The 24388-nt window shown below is 27.9% G+C and overlaps 1 protein-coding gene across 1 annotated transcript in view; it reads right to left on the reverse strand.

Annotated features, from left to right (window-relative positions):
* Window positions 1-24153, reverse strand: part of LOC145844369 (protein transport protein Sec24A-like) — a 39833-nt gene extending 15680 nt beyond the window's left edge. Inside the window, exons 1-17 of the mRNA XM_082951766.1 lie at window positions 23852-24153; window positions 22575-22639; window positions 21282-22095; window positions 20794-20876; window positions 20308-20423; window positions 19945-20069; window positions 19207-19407; window positions 12528-12634; window positions 11390-11531; window positions 8409-8584; window positions 6491-6667; window positions 4229-4283; window positions 3283-3385; window positions 2949-3004; window positions 2404-2573; window positions 1759-1870; window positions 1235-1422 (exon numbers count right to left, since the gene is read on the reverse strand). Of these exons, the coding sequence (XP_082807892.1) occupies window positions 1235-1422; window positions 1759-1870; window positions 2404-2573; window positions 2949-3004; window positions 3283-3385; window positions 4229-4283; window positions 6491-6667; window positions 8409-8584; window positions 11390-11531; window positions 12528-12634; window positions 19207-19407; window positions 19945-20069; window positions 20308-20423; window positions 20794-20876; window positions 21282-22095; window positions 22575-22639; window positions 23852-24143 (2982 nt within the window). The 5' untranslated portion in view covers window positions 24144-24153. The remainder of the gene's footprint in view (window positions 1-1234; window positions 1423-1758; window positions 1871-2403; window positions 2574-2948; window positions 3005-3282; window positions 3386-4228; window positions 4284-6490; window positions 6668-8408; window positions 8585-11389; window positions 11532-12527; window positions 12635-19206; window positions 19408-19944; window positions 20070-20307; window positions 20424-20793; window positions 20877-21281; window positions 22096-22574; window positions 22640-23851) is intronic.
* Window positions 24154-24388: the final 235 nt, after the last annotated feature.

The following is a 24388-nucleotide window of genomic DNA, read 5'->3' on the forward strand; positions in this document are numbered from 1 at the left end:
AAGACTGTGAAGGTACATGGGGAACAGTTTAAGGTTTTCAGGGACGTATAAACCCTGGTTATTGACAGGAACAAACAAAATATATACGCATAACATCAACTAACATGTTTAAGAAGACTGTGAAGATACATGGGGAACAATTTCAAATTTTCAGGGACATAAACACCCTGGTTATTGACAGGAACAAATAAAATATATACGCATAACATAAACTAACATGTTTAAGAAGACTGTGAAGATACATTTGGAACAGTTTAAGGTTTTCAGGGACGTATACACCCTGATTATTGACAGGAACAAATAAAATATATACGCATAACATCAACTAACATGTTTAAGAAGACTGTGAAGGTACATGGGGAACAGTTTAAGGTTTTCAGGGACGTATACACCCTGATTATTGACAGGAACAAATAAAATATACACGCATAACATCAACTAACATGTTTAAGAAGACTGTGAAGGTACATGGGGAACAGTTTAAGGTTTTCAGGGACGTATACACCCTGGTTATTGACAGGAACAAATAAAATATACACGCATAACATCAACTAACATGTTTAAGAAGACTGTGAAGATACATGGGGAACAGTTTAAGGTTTTCAGGGACATATACACCCTGGTTATTTACAGGAACAAATAAAATAAATACGCATAACATCGACTAACATGTTTAAGAAGACTGTGAAGATACATGGGGAACAGTTTAAGGTTTTCAGGGACATATACACCCTGGTTATTGACAGGAACAAATAAAATATACACGCATAACATCAACTAACATGTTTAAGAAGACTGTGAAGATACATGGGGAACAGTTTGAGGTTTTCAGGGACGTACACACCCTGGTTATTGACAGGAACAAATAAAATATATACGCACAACATCAACTAACATGTTTAAGAAGACTGTGAAGATACATGGGGAACAGTTTAAGGTTTTCAGGGACGTATACACCCTGGTTATTGACAGGAACAAATAAAATATATACGCATAACATCAACTAACATGTTTAAGAAGACTGTGAAGGTACATGGGGAACAGTTTAAGGTTTTCAGGGACGTATACACCCTGGTTATTGACAGGAACAAATAAAATATATACGCATAACATCAACTAACATGTTTAAGAAGACTGTGAAGGTACATGGGGAACAGTTTAAGGTTTTCAGGGACGTACACACCCTGGTTATTGACAGGAACAAATAAAATATATACGCATAATATCAACTAACATGTTTAAGAAGACTGTGAAGGTACATGGGGAACAATTTAAGGTTTTCAGGGACGTATACACCCTGGTTATTTACAGGAACGCCCTTCTGTTTCAAGTGATGTTTGTAACATTTCAGCAGGTCCACTAACGCGTTCATGATGGAGTCTTTCGCGTCGGTTAACGTGTGCGTCATCGCCCTATCCACCGCTGTTATGACGTAATAAAGTGTTAAGAATATGAATTAATTATATAAATACTTTTATTTTATTAATATGTGCCTCACTGCTCTATACACCGCTGTTATGACGTAATAACAAAACTCAAATACATGTTTAATAATATGCCAAGTCAAACGTTATTATTATGAATTCAATTAACTGGTTATTAAAATTAAAAAAAAAAGAAGCTTGTACTTTAAATGCTTGGAAAAGTTTTTATTGTTAAAGATAACTAAAAACACTACATTAACTTCACATAAAAACTGAATTAAAACCAATATAATAAATTCAATCATAGGTATTATAAAAAAAAATAGAAACGAACCCATTTTAGAGAGAAGACTAACGCAAGCTACAGCATCTGCGTTTTTGATGACTTCGATTGGATCTTTCACAACTGGGAAACACAAAGTGTGAATTCTAATACGGCGTTCACCCTGGAAATAAAACAAATAGTGTGAATTACTACATTAATAATTACAAAGTGTGAATTCTAAAACGGCGTTCACCCTGAAAAATATTTAAATAAAAATAAAAATTGTGAATTCTAATGCGGCGTTCACCCTGAAAAATATCTAAATTAAAAATTACAAAAGTGTGAATTCTAATACGGCGTTCACCCTAAAAATATAATGTGTGAGTAAAAATAGCAATAAAAACTATTAAGTGTGAATTTTTATTCTGCGTTCACCCTATATAATTAACAAAAATACTAAAGAGCGAACTAGTTTCTGTAATGTTTTCATTCAATCAAGTTATTTTACTTCTTCTATCTTTCTTAAGTCCTAATAATAAACCTTATTGGCAATATATGTACTATCTTACCTTGTTAATGTTAATAAAAGCAACTTTTCTAAAAACTTTTAACCTTACTAGATGCATACAGCAACGCAGCTTGGAAGCAAACAGAATTAACTTCTAATAGTTATAACAAAAATAATAACATACATACCAACTATTGACTACAAACCTTACTAGATGTATACAATAATGCAGCTTGGAAGCAAACGGAATTAACTTCTAACGTTTCGTCAATCTGCATTTGTACAGCGTATCCGGCGTCAGGGTTTATATTTGCAAGTGCCAATAAATCAGGCGCTCTGGAGTATTTATTGCCATAGAAAGTGTTGAATGTTAGTCCTATTAAAAATAAGTAATTATAAAACGCTGTATTTTCATATATGTGTTACCATAGAGCGTATTAAATTTTAGACCTACTACAAAAAGAAACAATAATTGAGAAGTAATTAATAAGTTAGGTGATCTACTTTATTTCTTGCTATGGAGTTTGTTGAATGTTAATTCTGAGTTGCAGTTAATTTAAAAGAATTAAAAAATAATTCAAACTCTAATGCACAAATGTATTTGCTCCCATAAAATATATTAATTTATACATTGCAGTGAAAAATAATTTCTTAAAATTTACTTTGTATATTAAGTCTGTGTTACTCTATAAAATATCAACAAGTATTTATTTCAAAGACAACGTTTACATTTGAAAAAACAAAAACAAACCGCTACTGCATCTAATTCTCATCACAGATTCAAATCCGATCTTCCTTGTGAAGTATCTTAATAAATGTATTAAATTAACATAAATAATAATAACATATTGGTATAATATGCTTGATACTTGAATATACATAAAACGACCACCTTTAGTAAAAATATACAACTATTTGAGTTTTATTTAAGTTTTAACAAATATAGACGAAAAGCCCAAATCACTGTTGAATATATATTAATATAACAGTACACAAGATAGTTAAAAAATATTACTAGGTTCACATAACTTTATACATAACAGCTGTAATACATATTCACATATTTACGTATAAATCATACAAACCTGTCGAGGTCTTGCTGGAATCTTTCTGCTTCCTGGGGATTGTGCTTGACGTGGAGACCTTTGTAATAACGAATCTCGCCCGCTGAGTGCCTGCTTGCGTTTGCTGTAAGAATAAATTTATTAATATATTAGTATAAGTATATGTAACTTTATATTTCGAATCTCTCCCGCTGAATGTCTGCTAGCGTTTGCTGTAAGAATAAATTTATTGAAATATTAGTATAAGTATATGTAACTTTATATTTCGAATTTGTTCCGCTGAGTGCCTGCTGGCGTTTGCTGTTAAAATAAATTTATTAATATATTAGTATAAGTATATGTAACTTTATATTTCGAATTTATTCCGCTGAATGTCTGCTGGCGTTTGCTGTAAAATATAAGTATAAATAAAATTTTCGTATGTACAATATTTATTTATAGGTAGCTTTGTAGTAACGAATTTCTACAAATGAATGTCTGCTAACGTTTGCTGTAAGAATAAGGTTAGTATATTTATATATTTTATTTACGATCAAAAAAAAAACATCGGCGAAATTCTACCAAAGCAAAAGCCTGGACTTTCCTGTACCATGAGACAAGCTCAAATTAAATAAAGTTTTGATCAAACCACAAAGATCATCATACCAAAAGCTTTTGGCAGACTGAGTAAAATGTTTTCAGCTCAGTCTACCGAAAGCTTTTGGTCTGATAATTTAAGTAGTATAATCAAAACTGCATATGCTTTGTTTATATGTAAGCTGATTGTGTATAAGTATTACTAGCAGGGCTTTTTAGTTTATTAAAATTTTAAAGGTCTTAACTATCTTGGAATAAAAACAAATTATATAAAAACTATGTATTTTATTCCTTTAGTCTTCGAGGTAAAGTAGTAATTATGTTAAAAAAAAAAGTTAATGAACTTGTATAAAAACGATTTTATTTTTCCTTTATGTAAATATTAACTTACCCAATGTGGCAATGTCGATGTATCTTGAACTGAGGAAGAACATATCGATTGCGACCTGAAAAATTTGTATAATGTTATTGTATATAACTATTTAAGAATCTTATAAGTACAAGTTTATTCATCAACTTGAAAAACATCAATGCAGTTGCTCACACAAAAATTAAGAGATTTTTCATCCAACAAAATTTAAAGGAATTGAAAAATTTACAAAGTGTTATTGAACATAATTTTAATATAAAGTACATAGAGTTTTTTAACTGTAACTGCAAAAGGGGTTATTTTAAACTATGACTACTTTATTTTTGCTTTTGTCAGATTAGTACGAATAAAGCTATATTATAAAACTTTATTAAAACAAGTTCAAATTCAAAAAGAACAAACGTTTTATTTAGTTACAAATTAAACACTTAAAGCTAGCAAAAACAAACTTTAGTGCTAGCTACTAAGTAAACAGTTACTTATGTAAGTTTAAATTTGTGAACACTTACAGTAATTGTTTTCAACTAATACCAGAAAATCAAAAACAACTTGTATTGTGTCTGCAACTAAAAATTAAGTGCAAGTATGAACTTTTAAATTTAATTGATTTTTTTTAATAAAAAACTTAAACTAACTTTTAAATAACTTTATAATTTGAAATTACTTAATGTAGTTTACTTAAAAAAAACTTCTAAGCTATTAATATTAAAAATTCAGTAGTTGAAATATAACTAGTTTGAAATCAATATTTTTCGTCTTACAAGATAATTTTTAATACGTCTGGTATTGACGTAAACAAATTTATTTCAAACTTAATTCAATTTGCTTTAAGTTTACAAAAAAAATTTGCTGAATTAAAAAACTCAACTTTTTAATTATCAATACAACTTAAATATTAAAAACTTTAAACCGTTTGAAAAAAATATCTTTAATAAATATATTTATTGTTTAAAATTTGTACAACTTCAAATCTACCAAAGACCAAAAAAATTAAAAAGCCTATAAAAAAGTTCTTAAACGACTCTTTTTTTTTTTGATGATTTTAACTTGAAATTGATCTGACAAATAGTTCTATTTTTTAGTAAATGTAATAGAATTGCATAAATAATGATAAATATATAACAGCATGGTTTTATTTACAGGAAAACTTAAAACTTTTTTTTATTGTTAAAATACTGAAATGAGAACGTTTATCTAAATAGTTACGAATAAAAATAATTAGATTAAAAAAAGATTAATAACAAATAAATGGTTAAAAACGGAGAACTTAATACATAATAAAATTAATAACATTATTATATTATAACAATACTACTACTAATAATAACGTCTTATTGTTAGCACTAACAAAAATAAAATATTATAAATAACTGTCAACGGAGGCGGATACCTATTTATTCTTCATTTAACATTATTATATATAACTCTTAGTTGAAGTAGGAACTCATTCATCCAGGGTTGCCAAAGGTTTTTGGAAATTTTTCTCCAGGTTTTTAAAAGTACACATTTTTGGGTCTATTTTAAGTTTAAAATTAAGTTTAAGATAAGAACTGTGTTAAATAATAAAAAAAAAACATTGAAAAGATACTCTAAAGCTACTTTGAAATGTTTTTTAAAGTAAAAAAAAAGTATGATGACGAAAAAATTTTTATTTTATATGATATATTTTTTGTGTCAAATCAAAATTTTAATACTTTACATGTTAAAAGTTTTAATGAGTTTTGTTCAAAATTCCAGGTTTATTTAGTTTTCTTATTTGTCAAATTCCAGGTTTTTTAGCCTAAATTGTCAAATTCCTGGTTCTCAGGTTTATTGGCAACCCTGTTCATTGTATTTATTTGTTTTAATTAAATATGGAAGTTTTAATAAGTCTTACCGGAGGTGGAGTATCTCTTGTTGGCTGGTTTTCGGGTACAACACATAAAATTAGTATTTTATTTATATTGCTACCTATCTAATCTATTATTGCACCAGAAAAAAGTGTTTGATTTTTCAAGTGTTTTACTGTTTCAAAGGCTTTCTACCCTGAGTACATACAAGCTTCTCACTTTTTACTACTAGGTAAATTATGATCTTATTTTACTTCTTTTAGACTTATTCATCATTTTATTTTATTAAAGTAGTTTTAATTTTTTAATTTATTGGATAAATATACCAAAGGTCGACGTTTTACAGGAAAACACAAGATTTCGTCGGATAATTAATAATGATAAAAACATATTTTGTAAAATCATATTAATTATTTATATTAAAACTAAATTTATATTGTGACGTCACACCAACCTGACTGGACTGACTCTCCAGCGCCATCTGGGTGTAGAAATCAGTCGACGCCCTCAACAAAATGGAGCTTATTTCCTGGGCGGCTCTCTTGTTAGGGTCCTCCCTGGGTTGAAGCTTGCCGGGTCCTATTGATGGCATCGACTGCTGGAACACACTTATCCTACCGCCAGTCTTTTTCTGTGGAAATAATCTAATTATTTTCATGCACAAATGTATGATAAATTTATACTTTAGTATAATTTTTTTTTTCGAAACACCCTGATTCTACCACTGGTCTTTTTGTGTCAAGAACAACAAACATTTTGTTGGTTATACTTTTTTTGTTGTAAACGGGAAAGAAGGTTTGATGATATATATTCAAATAATGTTTGTTGAATTATGTCGATAAAATTAAAAAGTCAATTAAATGATACAGATGTGTATCTAGATGTGGCTTTAAATTTGTGCAGTTCTTCAAAATTTTGAGTTTAAAAAAATCAGGAATATTTATTAGCAAATAATGGTAATGTTTTAACAAACTTGAAAAACTTATGTTTTTAGTGTTAAAAGCATTAAAATAAAGAAAAAACATTGATACTTTCGGAAAATAACATAATATCTATTTTTTTTAACAAAAGTGATAAAAATATTTACCTATGTTACAATTTTTAATTTATTTTTTTTTCCTTTATAACTTTGTATATATTGAGTGTCTTGTGTACTTTTAGTAAATAGTTTATCAACTTATAAGTTGTTAATTAAGACTTTATTTTACCGAAAAATTAGTGATAGCTTGATAAAAAAAACTTAATTTATTTTTGTAAAAACTTAAAAAGAATATTTCAAAGTTTTATAGTTACTTAAACATAATATAAGATAGTAGCTAATTACAAAAAATTATAAACTTTTAAAATAAATGTGTCAAAAAACAGCTAAATTAACTTACTACAAAAAAAATGCACTAATGATCGACTTTAACAAGCTGTAGCAATGAGTTACAAATATTTTAGTAAAAAATCAATCAATTTTGAGTAAAAGTAATATATCCTGTTGCGACTGATAATTTTAACTGATATGAGATAACTTATCTGGGCTAAGCATAATATAAATAAAAGTAAAATTCTATTTATTGGAATAAACTTACTTTGAAAATTAAAACCATTTTGTTAACTATGCATAACATATATAGATACAGTTGATTACAACTTGAGCTATAAAATAATTTTATATTTTGTTAGCATTATCTAGTTATTAATAAAAACTTGTCGTAAAGCGTTTTACAATGAGTATTTGAGTCGTTTAAATTATGATTAAAAATTAATTAATTTTGAGTTTGTGTTTTAATTGTCGTATGTAAAAAAATATTAATCCAATAAGAAACCACAAAAGCGAAAACATAAGGTCAGCCTTAGTTTCTTTAAATTACAACTAAAAATTACTTCATAAGCTTGTAAGCCAAAATTGATTTAATTTTTATAAAAATTGAGACTTGGATAAGTTTTTCAAACACTTGTATCAAATAAAACTTAAAAATTTTTACCATAATTTCAAAACAAGAAGAGCTCCGAAATTGCATAAGTGTTTATATCATTTAAAACAAATAATTACTAGTCAAAAAACAAACAAAACAACTTAAAATCAAATTAATCAAACAACATTTCAAGGGATTGTATTAAGAGCTGCTACAAATACAGAATAAAAATAACTAAAATTGTTTTGTATAAAAAAATAATTAATATACCTATATAAAATAATTATACAATATTTCAACAGACATTTTAACTGCTCCCAAAGATGAGTTTAACAAAACAAATTTAATGCAACAAACCATCATTTCTACAGAAATTTTAAGAGTAGCTCTCAAATAAGAGCATGTGTTAATATAATAAAAAAAAAAACTTGGAGATAAATAAACAAATATATATTTTATATAACAAACCATCATCTCGACTGAGATCTTCATGGCTGCTCCCAGTGATGAATATGTGTCCGCATCGTCGTAAGGAGAATCTGGTGTCTGATGCACCGAAGGAAGATCGTTCAAGAACTCAACGACCTGTTCCTTGCATTCGTGCAAGTTTACTAGCAAGTTCTCAGCAGTTGGAATGAAGGCATCTGTAAAGTATAAATATTTCGTTTAAGTATAAAATAGTATTTATTAACTGGAAAACAATTTAAAGTATTCTAGATTCGTGCAAATTTACTAAGCAGTTGTCATTTGTTAGTTAAAAGGCGTCTGTAGTAAAAAAACAAGTATCTAATATTAGTCTGTTGGTATATATCAATTATTTTAAACTCGTATGTTTATTTATTTTAATAGTTAATAAGTTCTTAGCAGTAAGTATAAATAGTTGGAATGAATGCGTCTGAAATGAAAAAGTGATTTAACATACTTGTTTTTATTATTATATATATACATTTAAAGACAATTGATTATTCTTCATTCGTGGAAATTTGCAAAGAAGTTCTCAGCAGTTGGTATAAAGTCATCTAATAACGTTTATTTTTATATAATTTATAAACATAAGTTATGCAATATATTTCGATTCATGTAAATATAAAAAAAAGTTTTCTGTTATGAGGTTAACTTGTTGTAAAGCTAGTTTTGATTATTTTCTTATTACCTACTTATCTTAGTATGTTTCTCAACAGAAAAATTTTAAGCACAAAGTAATAATTTGGTATATACATAAACATTGGTTATAAACTCAACTGTAAAACTATTTTTAGTTTTTAACAAATATTTTGCACATAATTACACCGAACAAGAATGTAATTCATAAAACCTTTTAACTATGATACATTATTACTTAACAAAGACTGATCGCTCATTTTGAACTCAATAAGCTTTTTACGACACCAAAAGTTTTCATTTTCACTATGATCAAGTGCTTCAAAAAATATTTTTCTTGAAAATGTGTTTCTAACTCAACTTGATTTTAAGTCGAAACAAATTTTAGTTTGTTCACCAATTATTTCTAACATACAAGAGTTATTTGAATTAGTTGGAACTTATGATTAAGTTACAAGTTTAAAATTAATACTTAGCACATTTCAATTCTTGATTTTGTTTACAAAAACTTTTTATACAACTTATAAGTATTATAAAAAAAAACTTAATCTTAATCAATTGTTTAAAACTAATTAAACTTTTAACAGTCTTAAACGGGACAAACTTTTGAAAATTTTTAAATACAAATTAATTTTTGTATTAGAACCTATTTTGCATTTGTATTAAAACTTATTGCATGCAGTCATCAGTGTTTAAAGCACATGCCTTACATAAGCTTTATTAAAACAACATTTTTGAAAAAAAAATGTAAAAGATAATTTTAGACCATAATAGTTGAAAGCTTATTTGCATTGTTTTTAAGCTAGAAGCACGTTTTAAGTGCTTGTCTTGCATAAGTAATAAGTTTCAGTAAAGTAAAAAACAACAATCTTGAGTATAATATAAGTTTTTTGATGACTGTTTAAAAACAACTTATGCACACAATGTACACTTTGTATTACTAATTAATAACAATTAAAACTTGCTTATGTATTGAATACTTTTTGTGTAATGTTATAATTTTTGTTGTATATTACATTTTAAATCTTTATCTTACTTAAAATACATTGATAGAACATTGCACTGTTTATATATTTTTATTATACTGAACTTTTTTCAAACTTAAACTTTAATTTAAAAAACTTAAAAAAAAACAGTAGTCAACTTTTAAAAGCTGCATACTTCCTAAATAAAAAACTTTATATCATTGTTATTTCATTGTATTAAACTGACTTTTACTGTACTAAAAAAAATCTATTTAAACACAACTTAAAATTTTGACTTACACATACCTTCTTATATCAGAATAATAAAACACATTATCAATATTTCGAACTATCAGAAGCCGTATTATAAATTCAAATTGTTGCCACGCCTGGAACTCATAAATAATTGTAAACAACCAGCTATTTCGTAATAACATTGATTTTCTCGATAGTATAAAGAATTTGGCATCAACACAAGGATTATATTGAGAAAAATATTATTAATCGAATGCAAAATATTTGATACTTTGCACATGGTTTTGAGTTTCAAAATGAACAATAATACCACAAAAATGTTTCATTTTTTAGTTTAGCAAATATCTATAAATTTTTGAGTTTGAATAAAAAAAATATCTTTTTTTTTTAATGCAAAAAAGTTTAGAAACTTACTTAATTAATTTTCAATGAGAAATAAATTTTAAATTACAAATTTCTGCATTCATAGTTGTTAATAATCTCAATCAAATCAATTTAAATTTTAAAAATATTCTGCAGTTAATTGATTAAAACATTTTTTCTTGTCGTACTAGTATGTTCATAAAAATGGTTTGTAGTATTATTTTAAATTTTAGTTCTAGTTTCACTAAAAAAGGTTGTAGAATAACAAACTTTTTTATAAAAACTTGTACAAACTGAAACCTGACTAAAAAATTTGAAAATAAATGTTTCTAGCAAACTTTTCATTAGTAAGTAGAACATATTATGACGTAACAAACCACCAAAACTTCATGGCTTTTGCACCCATTTGCAAAAACAATTTATAAAAAATTTAAATAGTTGTGCAAAATAAAAAGCTATGGCATAAAAAGCTTACCAGTTAAAAACAATAAATTTTAAACTTTTAAATTAAGGCAACGTTGACATATACTTGTATGAGTTTTACATAAATGATTAGTTTAATTTTTAACAATTGACACTTTGACTTGTAACACTAAAATAATTTTATTGGTTGTTAGTCTTATACTTTTTCAAACTTGGTCAACTTTTTACTGTAATTTATTAATTATAGTTTGAAGCAACTCAATTTCAAAGCAAGTTCAATTTCGAGCAAAAAACTTTTATCGAGGTTGCAATTGTATCAAATACATTAATAATAAATATTACCTTCTACATCAGACACTATTATCATCTGGGGCTGAGATTGTTCCTCAGATATTTTGTAGAACTGAATAGTTCTGTTGTAAGACAGAAATCCGATCATTGTTCGCTTGTCACCAGGTAGCTTGTCCAAGTTTTCAATTAAGCTCTGTGATATAAAAATATTGAGTTAAATAATGATCAAATAAATATGTTAACTTTATCTGAGCGTACAACTATGTAATATAAAAACACATGTAAATAATGTTTACAACAAAAAAAAACATAATTTTTTCAAGTTTTTAATTAGGCTCTATGATTAAGATATGATTTTAATAATGTTTACAATTAATATACAGAAACTTGTCGAAAAAAAAAATTTGTCTTCTTATATGATTTGTAAAGCTTATCATTGTTTAAATAGTTAAAACAACTTGGTCACTAAAGATCTGTTTTGAATGACATATTTTATATGAAGTATTAAGAATAACAAATTTTCTTAGCCTAACAGAATTTAAATTCTTGATTTTTTATATTATGATTTGTTATTAAAAAAAAAATGAAATTTTAACTATAAAAACAATGAAAAAAACATACAATGTTTACTATAATGATTTATTTGTAAAACTAGATCATGTTTTACTACAAAATAAAACTTTGTAAATTTTATGTACTCAAAAATTTTCATAACTTTTAAAAGTTTTAATTTACTTTTTTTAGTTATTAACAGGAAACTAGGCTTTAACACACTTTCTTACTCATTAAATTTCCGGATATTCACAATACTTTGTTAAAATAAACTTTCAATTATTTGATTTTATAATTCAATACAAAATGGTTCTTAGTCATCATATAACTTATGGTTTTTTCATTAACAAACACTGCTACTTTCGTAAATATTTTAAAATAAGTGTAAAAGTGTTTCAAATTTTAAAACTATAAAACCAGAATAAGATAAACTAAATTTTATAAGCACCAAATATATAAAACTAACCAACTTTTAGTTCAACATACTATTTTGGTAAATACTCTTTTAATTTTAAAAAACTATTTTAATTTCAAAACTATAAAACCACATTAAAATAAATTAATATTTTACTATAAGGTGCCTTATAAGCATCCAATATATATATGTAAAATAATAAACAACAAACAATTTACGAACCTGGCAAACAATTTCGAGGTACCCGGTTTCAACTGCTGAATGTGAAACGTCCAACAAAATCAGGTATACGGCCGGTTGTGGAGGTCTCAACATGTACTCTTGTGGGGCTAGAAATAGAATAAGTTATATATTATATTGATTCTATACTAGTTTTAACAACAAAATCAGGTATACGGCCGGTTGTGGAGGTCTCAACATGTACTCTTGTGGGGCTAGAAATAGAATAAGTTATATATTATATTGATTCTATACTAGTTTTAACAACAAAATCAGATATACGGCCGGTTGAGGAGGTCTCAACATGTACTCTTGTGGTGCTGTGAGTAGAATAAGTTATATATTATATTGATTCTATACTAGTTTTAACAACAAAATCAGGTATACGGCCGGTTGTGGAGGTCTCAACATGTACTCTTGTGGGGCTAGAAATAGAATAAGTTATACATTATATTGATTCTATACTAGTTTTAACAACAAAATCAGGTATACGGCCGGTTGAGGTGGCCTCAACATGTACTCTTGTGGTGCTAAAAATAGAATAAGTTATATATTATATTGATTCTATACTAGTTTTAACAACAAAATCAGGTATACGGCCGGTTGAGGTGGTCTCAACATGTACTCTTGTGGAGCTAAAAATAGAATAAGTTATATATTATATTGATTCTATACTAGTTTTAACAACAAAATCAGGTATACGGCCGGTTGAGGTGGTCTCAACATGTACTCTTGTGGAGCTAAAAATAGAATAAGTTATATATTATATTGATTCTATACTAGTTTTAACAACAAAATCAGGTATACGGCCGGTTGTGGAGGTCTCAACATGTACTCTTGTGGAGCTAAAAATAGAATAAGTTATATATTATATTGATTCTATACTAGTTTTAACAACAAAATCAGGTATACGGCCGGTTGTGGAGGTCTCAACATGTACTCTTGTGGAGCTAAAAATAGAATAAGTTATATATTATATTGATTCTATACTAGTTTTAACAACAAAATCAGGTATACGGCCGGTTGTGGAGGTCTCAACATGTACTCTTGTGGAGCTAAAAATAGAATAAGTTATATATTATATTGATTCTATACTAGTTTTAACAACAAAATCAGGTATACGGCCGGTTGAGGTGGTCTCAACATGTACTCTTGTGGAGCTAAAAATAGAATAAGTTATATATTATATTGATTCTATACTAGTTTTAACAACAAAATCAGGTATACGGCCGGTTGAGGTGGTCTCAACATGTACTCTTGTGGAGCTAAAAATAGAATAAGTTATATATTATATTGATTCTATACTAGTTTTAACAACAAAATCAGGTATACGGCCGGTTGAGGTGGTCTCAACATGTACTCTTGTGGTGCTGTGAATAGAATAAGTTATATATTATATTGATTCTATACTAGTTTTAACAACAAAATCAGGTATACGGCCGGTTGTGGTGGTCTCAACATGTACTCTTGTGGTGCTGTGAGTGAAAACAATGATTATAATTATTTGTATTAATTATTCAGCAAAATTAGACATATCTGGTTGAGGGTAACTTAACATATATTCTTGTGAAGCTAAAAATAAGTTGTACACTATAGTCATTTTATACTAGTTTTAACAATAAAGTACGGTATATAAATGTTGCAGTGGTCTTAACAAGTATTCCTGTGGAGCTGCTAGACAAACTAAATTACAATTTAATTTTAAAGGTAAATTAGCAAAATACAAAATACAAGCTACTATTATAATACCATTAAAATGATAAACCACTTGCCATTGAAATTAGTTTGAGAAAAATTTACGTTGCAAAGGTCCTTAGTATTCAAAAACTGCCGTACTTTATAAAAGGTATTGAAGACGTTTCAAAAATTATATTTTATTAAAACTTCACGATTAAAATTTTATAACAAAAAAAATCACACAGAGAGAAGTTTAAAACAAAGAAAATTAATTATTGTTTCTACTTTTTTATACCAATAATGCGTTTTTGTGCAAAATCTAAAATTTAATTACACTGATTTATAATCTATACAAGATAGAAAAAAAGTATACAGTATATTTTACAATGTGTTGTAAGCTTTTGACAAGTAGGTATATAACAGGAAATTATTAAAAGCAAAATTTCATTACTATACAACAAGCTGAATTGCTTAGAAAATTAGTTTAAAAACGTTAAAATGAGTAAACCAAGATACGTTGAATTTTACCATTTAGTTAATAAATTACTATTTTTGATCATTTTAAAATTGGTATTGAATTTGTTTGTCGTACTTTAATGTTTATTGAAAAAAAAGCCAAAGAGCAAACATTACAAAAGCAAATATTTTGTTTTTTGAAATTTATTAGCTTTTTCAAATAACAAACTTTTACACTTTAAAACTCAACGTTTAAAATTCTTGTTCGTAAAACCACTTACAATTTCATGTAAACTTACAATTTCATGTAAACTATTTGGTATTTTGCATGATAACGGTTTTTCTGCTTCAATTAACCGAAAACAACATCATTTCCCCAGAGAGCAAATTGAAAACACTCCAGGTAAATTTACGAAGCAAATAAATAAGAATGAAAATAGATGATTTAAAATATAAGATGCAAAAACTATTGGAAATTAACATTAACAAAAAAACATTTTTATTTATTAGGTCTATTTCATAGAATGTTTAAAAAGTAAATAAATAAGAATGAAAATAGATGATTAAAAATATAAGATGCAGACAAAATGATTGGAAATTTCTTTAACAACAGAAAACATTTTTTCAATGTATAAGGGCTATTCCGTGAAATACTTTTTTTAGCGTTGCTTTATAGCACTAAGTCACTATTTATCCAGGTAAATATACAAAGTAAATAAATAAGAGTGAAAAATAAGTAGCTAAAATGATATTTCAAAGATAAAATGTACAGTATAGAGGTGCAAATATTATTTTAATAAAATGCAAAATTTCAAGAACATTATTTCATTTAACATAACTACTTTTTAAGTTGCTTAATAGCACAAAGTCACTATTTATAGTAATTGATAATCAAACACACTAAAAGTTTATTTACTTTAATTACACGAAATTGTAATTAAAGTAAATAAATAACAAAAAAATAAAATAAAAAGTTAAAATTAAGTTGTTTAAATAAAAGATGCAGAAAAATTAATTGAAAATATTTTTTAACAACTTTTTTTTAAGTATCAAAACTACTCCATGTAATTTATAATTTTAAACTGCTTAACAGTACAAAGTCATTATTTACTGTAATTTATAAGTAAACACACCATAAGTAAATAATCAAAGTAAATAAACAACAAAACAGAAACGTCATGGTTAACAAGTGCTTACATATACACGTCATAATAACTCAGTTGTGAGAAATTAATTTACTGGAAAATTGCATTGACAAGTATAGTAAACAACTCATGAAAACACTGTTTTTTTACAAAAAAATACATTTAATAGTACAAAATTATTATACTTATGATAATTGTACTTCGGATAAAATAAGATTAACAAACAATTTTTTTTAAATGATACTAATTAATATTGTGGGAAATTATATTGAAAAATTTCCCATTGAAGTAGTCAACAATTGATGAAAATCAATATGTTTTTGTGTGAATAAAAATATAATATAAGGGTAAAATAATTTATCGTCATAATACTTCAAACGATATCAATGAATTAACTGTTTGCAACATCATTGAATTTTTTTTTTTTGAATTTTTGTGCAGCAGACGATTCATAAAAATCAATTTATAAAGTGGAATTAAATAAAAATTAATTATTGACCTTGTATACTCAAATGTTTTTTTTGGGTAAATATGATACTTTAAATGTGTTTTAAAGAATAAATTAAAGTTTTATGTGAAAATATAAAAAGGTTCATTGGAATAAAGGTTCCAAATATAAACTTGATAGTATGTTTTTCTTTCAAATCACAAAATAACAGTAAATTATTTATATATATATATATATATTGTGATTAAAATCGTTATCTTTGATAAACAAAAATATTTAAATACAAACATCAAACTTGTCATAATATATGCATGAGATCTTCAAGCGCATGAAACTTGAAGATCAAATTTTAAAGAAAAGCAACCTTTTAAAAGCAACTTTTTTAAAGCAAGATTTTAAAGTGTATGTTTTTAATATACAACAATCCATGAAATACTTAAAGCCGAATTAGGCGCAATAACAAAATAATATGAAATAGAGTTTTTTTTGATTAAAACAAACTTTTAAACAAGTATGCTTTATTATAATTTTAACTTTAATAAAATAAATTCTATTTTAGAGTGCGTATTCAATTTTAAAAGTTTCCAAAAAACACTTGAAATCGAATTAAGCGCTTACCACACATACGAAAGCATATGGAATACACAAAAAATTATATGCGAGCGCAAATGTGTTGCGTAAGATACTCGCTTCTCATTGGCTTAAAACTTCGTCACGCTTCGGTAATCAGACACGTTGATTTTACTTGAAACTTAAAAACGAGAGAATTAAAAGTTTTTTCTTTTTTCAAAATTTCGAGAGAATGAGTTTTTGAACGTTGGACTTTTGGTTCGGCCGAATTTTTGATGAAATTTCATGAGTAATTCGATACTCATTACTATTTGTAATAAAAATAAATCAACAAGCTTGAAAGAAGAAAAACCCAAACTTAAAAAAACAATAAAAATTTTCAATAAAACTTACTGAAAATTTAAAAATATATTAAACTTATCAAAAACTACAATGGGTATAAACATTTATATCGAAACAATATGAGTAACTTGATATTGTAATAGAAGTTAAGTAGCATGAATTTTTATAAAATTACTCAACCAGAAATTGAAATATAATTTATTAATAATTTTTAAGAATATAAATGGTTTTAACGAAAGTGATCATTCAAGTAAAATATTAAAAAAAGTCAAAATTCATGATAAATAAGTAATTAAATAAAATATTATATAAGTATTTTGATAGTAATAAAAGTCAAGTTCTTATAATTTTGTCAACTATTTACTAACAAAACTCACCGCAAAATTTTTAAAATTAAAATGTTTCGTATAAAATTCATTTTTACAAATTTATCGTTCAAATGAATTAATAACTTAAAATATGTAAAAAAAAAGTAATTAATTGCAAACTATTAACAAATTTTAAGTTAAAATGTACTACATTTACAAAAAAAATCGACATTCCGAACTAACAAAAGAATTTTAATCAATAGAACAATATTCAAAACAGGTTAGGAATTTATGAATGAAAAGCAGACAATAACAAAAATATTTTGAATTTTATAAAATGAAGAAAAATAAACGTAATAAGTAATAAATCAATAAAAATAAGTATTTTTGAAAAGAAGCTAAAAACTTTTATTTAATTTAACTTTAAAGTGGGTTTAAGCAAACAACTAATTATCATTAAAAGCATCATGACTTGTTTTAAAAAAAAAACTCAGATTAGAAAATTATAAAAGCTTTAAAAAATGCATTTATTTGTTTGGTTTTTAATTGTCTTTGTATAATTTTTATAGCTTTAAATAATAATTTTATACTCTTACCTTACTTTTTTTAGTTATATATAAAACGTAAATTAATACAAACAAAAACTGATAAATACTTTTATACTTAATCAGATTGTTTTTTATATGTTTATACATTTTTAAATAAAAAGTTCAATAAAAATGGTGTATTCATTAGGAAAAGATTATAGAATATTATAAATGATAAAACTTTTCATATATTATCCATAATAGCGTTAATGCAACAGGTGTTTCGAACCCTGAACATCTTTACCCAATTCACTGTATACAAGACATGAATTTAATCCAAAAACTATAACAGTAATAAAAAAGTGAAAAAAATCAATAAATATCAACTTAAAGGCTCCAACAACACGCCTAAATAACCAATAAAATCACCTAAATCACTATTAAAATCACTAAACAAACGACAACCTGACACACTTAGTTGTGCTACATACTGTACCAGTTAATCCAGTGGTGGATATGGCATACTCAGATATTGCATGGGGCTCCCTAAACGTCTTTGTAACCAGTAAAAACTCATTTAACTCTAAAAAACAATTTACCAATTAACTCAACCGTACTATTCGTGCACTCTAACCTTGTATGAGACGCTCTAAACCCAGTAGCCCACAAAACTCATCAACTCCAATAAAACCCCTTAATTTAAAATAAAAACAATTATTCTAACCGATAAACTCGATAGTCGAATTCGTGCACTCGGGCCTAGTGTGAGGCTCCCCATACATTTTAGTAACTCAAAAAACCCTTTACCCAATAAAACCTCTTAACAGCATCAAAAACTACTAACCAATAAACTCGATGGCCGAATTCGTGCACTCTGGCCTGGTGTGAGGCTCCCCATACGTTCTAGTAACTCAAAAAATCCCCTAAAACCCATAAAACCTCTTAACAGCATCAAAAACAACCAACCGATAAACTCGATAGTCGAATTCGTGCACTCGTGCCTTGTGTGAGGCTCCCCATACGTTCTAGTAACTCAAAAAATCCCCTTAATCCCATAAAACTTCCTAACAGCATCAAAAACAACTAACCGATAAACTCGATAGTTGAATTCGTGCACTCTGGCCTGGTGTGAGGCTCCCCATACGTTTTAGTAACTCAAAAATCCCCTTAATCCCATAAAACTTTTTAACAGCACCAAAAACAACTAACCAATGAACTCAATAGTCGAATTCGTGCACTCTGGCCTGGTGTGAGGCTCCCCGAACGTCTTGGTAACGGGGTGGTGCTGAAACTCTTCAGGGGTGTCGTTCAGCGAGTAGCAGATGTTGCACCTCCATTTCCTGCCGTTCTCGGTGAACGAAACAAAGGGGTTGATGTAGGTCCTGCAGCGGCGACACCTGGTGATGGTACCTGAAGGATACGCGTTTTGTCTGTTTGGAACTATTTACACGGAAAAATATTAAGTATAAACACTTTATGTAGTTGAATTGTTTTTAATTATTGAATTTTCTAATCAAATCATTTATTTCTAAGAATCGAGAAGGTTTAATTAGTTATTGTTGATAAACATGGGTATACTTAAAAACCTTCTACCTATTAATGCAATTGTTTAACAGATTTAATAATCTGGGAAGATAAGTGCATTCATTGACACAGGGGTCTGACTACACAGATATAAGAAATTCCCCTAAATAAACATACTTTTATCTGCAGTAATAACTGGAAAAAAAATAAAAAAAAATCCTTTAAAATATGTAGTTATATGGCATACGTATTTGTTCGTATTTAACCAATTCAAATAAGTACCTGCAGTAATTACAGGCAGTGGAATTATGAGATTTTAATTACAACATGCATATTTATAAGGCAGATGATTAATATTTTTTAAATACTCAAGTATCATTCAACTAAACAACACAGCAGTTGAGCTTCAATTCAAATAAATACCTGCAGTGATAACTGGAAGGGAGCTGAGGTCCTTGAAAGGATGAATTACTAATCCGAATGGAAGTTTTACTTTCGTCAGTAACTTCTGAGTTGTTGGAATTGACTTCAATGTGCACCTCATCACACTGTTTGGAAAATATTGATTAATTATTGAAAAGGTATATTAAATTAATACTATTTTTAGCAAATATAAGCACATTTAAATACAAATTTTCAAACGAAATATGAACCCTAATCATACTTTGATCCTTAATGTTTTACTTTCTTAGATAAAAGTTTACCACTGTCGGTGGTCAAATTCAATTAAAAGTTCGAAAGTACTTTGTAATTTACACATAAACTATTTGCAAATAAAATACTAACTCAGGATTACAGTTGGTCCTGTTTGGCGGAACCAGTCTGCTTCTGTCGTCATTTGCTGTTTCAAACGCAACTGGCAGCTCTCTTTCCTTCTTCTTTGGAAACACATCACAGTTGGCCTGTAAGGTAATAAAAATATAAAACAAACGTATAAAACTTGTTTGCTTAATAATGTACCAAGAATATTTTGAAACTTTAAAATTTCTACATATCTACAATTGCTCAATAAAAACAAGGAAAATAAGAATCTTTATATAATAAACTTTAATATGCTCAACCAATTTTAACAATAAAGTTTATGAACCAAATCAAGATAAAACTATTAAACAATGTTTCAAGGTTTCATATAAAAAATTATAAGTGTTTTACTCATTCAGTAACAAACACACTAAATGAGTAAGATTTACTAAATTTCAGGACTGTGAAAGCACATAATTGTTAAATATTCAAAGATGCTCAAATAAAAAACTAATAACAAACTTCACACACCTGACAGAGATTGATTGGTTGTTCTCTACCGAGACTCATGTTCATCATACCGTTGTTCATGTTGTTGTATCCAGGCGGGTATGCTGTAGAAAAATTATTATCAACTTTATTAACAGTAAAAACAAGTAAAAGCTTTAAACATACGCTGCGAAACAAGTTGTGTTAAACTTACTCACAAGGATTCTTAACTAGATTTACATAATGATCAAGTATGAATATATAAACACTAGTTAACATTTAATAAAAAAAAGAGGACAATTTAAGACTTTCTAATTTAATCTACAAATATTTGTTAGGCAATTCATTGATAGAATGGTTATGAAGTAAACTAGTTTTTAATGTTTATGTTATCAATATTCAAAACCTTATTTTTTTTAATGCAGATAGTTCACCTGACCTTAAGTATCATTATGATATTACAAACATATCCATTGAGAATATATCAACTAGTATTCAACACTTTTGTTATTAATGCATAAATATTTTACCTTGCTGCCTGCCATTAGGTCCAGGTGGCATGTGACCTCCATTGAAACCCGTCGGGCGTTGCTGACCTGGTTGGGGTGGGAACCCGGGATACTGCTGCCCTGGCAACGGAGGAGCGTTCTGTCCTGGCATGGGTGGCATCCCTGACATTGGAGGAGGTGGCACAGATTGTCCCTGCATGGGGGGAGCACCTAAATTCTGATTAGGCATTGGAGGACGTCCGTTGTTCTGGGGTGGCATGGGCCCGTTGCTTGGTGGTGGGGGTTTGACTTGTTGCCCTGGTAACGGAGGGTAAGACTGCCCTGGCATTGGAGGCATTCCTGGGCGCTGACCCATTGTTGGTGGCATTCCTGGATTTTGACCTAAAACTGGGGGAGCTCCAAACGCTTTGGGAGGAAGGTTTTGCTGTTGCCCTGGCAACGGTGGCATGTTTTGGGGTTTCTGCCCCATAGAAGTTGGTGGTGGGCCAAAACTGTTCTGTCCTGGTTGAGGTTGACCTGGCATTGGTGGCATTTTGCTTGGAAACCCACTTGGTGGTTGGCTTGTTGCCATGGGAGGCCTGGACTGGTTGCTAGGTGGGGCCCCGTAGCTTTGAGGCGGAAGTTGCTGTTGTTGAGGCATGGGTGAGTTTCTTGCTGGAGGGGTGGAGCTGTTGCTAGGTGGAAGCTTGTTGCTAGGCGGTCTTGACATCATTGGTGGGGCCCCAAAGTTGTTTAGTGGGGGGTTTTGTTGGGATGGTGGTCCATTTTGTCTGGACAAACCGCTTGGATTCGGCTGGCCACTGGGAGGTGTCATGTTAGGTGGCCTGAAGCTTGCCTGTAAAAATATTTAATAAATAATAACAATAGTGTTTAATAAATAATTGTAAATGCATTTAATGAACACTTAAAAAATAGAGTTTTTACAAACTTTATTAAAAGTTAGCCTGAAAATTGTTGAGAGTTGCTTTTTTTTTATTAACTTTTTCTTTAGACTAAAATTTATTTAAATAATTAACTTTTACTGAAAACATCAAAATGCTTCAATGAACAAGGTTTTTTTTAGTAAAATAAAGTAATAAAAAAAAATTTAACTTCTCAAGTAAAATTATTAAAAATATAACGTTATAAAACTTTTTTTAATTATAAACTGACAACTTTAAAAGTTTTAATTATTGTCATTTACAAATTATGCTACTTAACTGTACACAGAAATTAACTCACTAACACGACATTATCAAATTCATCAAAAACTCAGTTAAATTTTAGATTACTATTTATTTTATTTGTTTACTTATTATCAACCAGTTTACATACTTGTGGATTCATTGCAGGGTTGTAACTTGCTGGTGGCTTGTTTAAAGGTGGACCGTTTGTGTATGCTGGAAACAATTAAATTTTTAGAAACTGATTAAAACTACAGAAGCAAATTTGCAACATGATGATACTGTGCAAATTGTCACAAGTAGATTAAAATACTAAGATGAGTTTTTAAGGTGAACTAAATTAATTATTAACAAAAAATTGTCATGAAAATTAAAAATAAAACACTTATTAATTTACAAAAAAAAACATTCTAAACTTTGGTATACTGTTGTTTAAATATTTATATTGACTAAAGAAAACGTTGAGCAAACTATTCTGGAAATTAACAGAATTCAAAAAGCGCTCAATGATGAATATGTGTAACCCACTATGAATCAACTAAAAACTCTTTGTTTAAAATTGTGTTTTCATTATATATGGCTAATCAAAAAATATACAAATATTATAAGCTAATCTCTAATGGCTATAAACCAATACTACTTATAAATACCTACAGGGTTGCCAAATGTTTTAGGCAAAAATTTCAAGGTTTTCAAAAGTACACATTTTTGGGGTTATAATTAGTTTAAAGCTTAGTTTAAGGTAAGAAACTGTGTTAAATAATATAAAAACTTTGAAAATATGCTATAAAGCTACTTTAAATGTAGTTTTTAATAAAAAATATTTTTTATCTATATGATAGATTTTTGAGTCAAATTGAAATTTTAGTATTTAATATGTATATAAAGTTATTTGTGTTAACTAAAAAAGATTGCTCAATTTACTGAAATGTAAAGAGCTTATTTAAATATAGATGTGCAAACTAAATATTTTATTTGCAATTATTATATTATTCATTTATTATAAATAACATTACAGGTAAGCAACATTGTTATGTGCAGTTTGTAGTTTATTATTTTATTCTACTTGAAGAGGTAGCAATATTTTTGTCACCAAAACCTGGTTGTAAATAAAAAATTTAGAGGTAGCAATATTTTAATTTGCACATCTTTTTGTACTAAACATGTAAAATAATGTTAAAAAGTCCATATTTATAAGTCATTTTTGTTCAATATTCCAGGTTTTTCCAGGTTAGTTTTCAAAATTTCCTAAATTCTAGGTTATCCAGGTATTTTAGCCTAAATTGTCAAATTCCAGGTTTCAAGGTTTTTTGGCAACCCTGTACCTATAAAAAAAAACATCTACAAATTTTTATTATCATAATTAATTTAAAATGTCCAAAAACACTTTCTTTGTCATTCTAAACAAAACAACAACCAAAAACATACCTTGCTGCTGTGGAGGCAAGCTGTTGAAGCTGTTTTGCTTCATTCCTGGGAACTGCTGCTGACCATTTTGCTGCATGTTTCCCATTGGAGGGCCCATTTGGGGCGGAGGACCCGCATTATTTTGGGGAGGTGGACCCATGTTGCTAGGAGGTGGTCTCATGTTATTTTGGGGTGGTGGAGGTCCATAGTTATTTTGGGGAGGATAGCCCATGTTTGGGTGGTGCATGCTATTTTGTTGTTGAGAAAAGTTATTTCTGTTGTTTACGTTTGCATAATTGTTGTTTTGGTTCATTTTATTTGAAACTTTCTGAAACAGATTGCACTTATTTACATAAACATACAACCACTTTTATTTACAACTAAACATTTATATAAAGTTTTAAATACATTTAATATCTATATTGCTAAATTATTGACAAAAATTACAAAAGACTTCTCTTCCAACTAATATAAAGAAGAAAATGCACAATTTTATAAGTTTTTGATACAAAGGTAACTATATTTCTAAAAATTTAATTAAAATACTTTTTAGTTTTA

This window comes from Thalia democratica, chromosome 9 (genome assembly GCF_965202585.1).
Source record: "Thalia democratica chromosome 9, ktThaDemo2.hap1.1, whole genome shotgun sequence".
NCBI classification, from domain to species: domain Eukaryota; kingdom Metazoa; phylum Chordata; class Thaliacea; order Salpida; family Salpidae; genus Thalia; species Thalia democratica.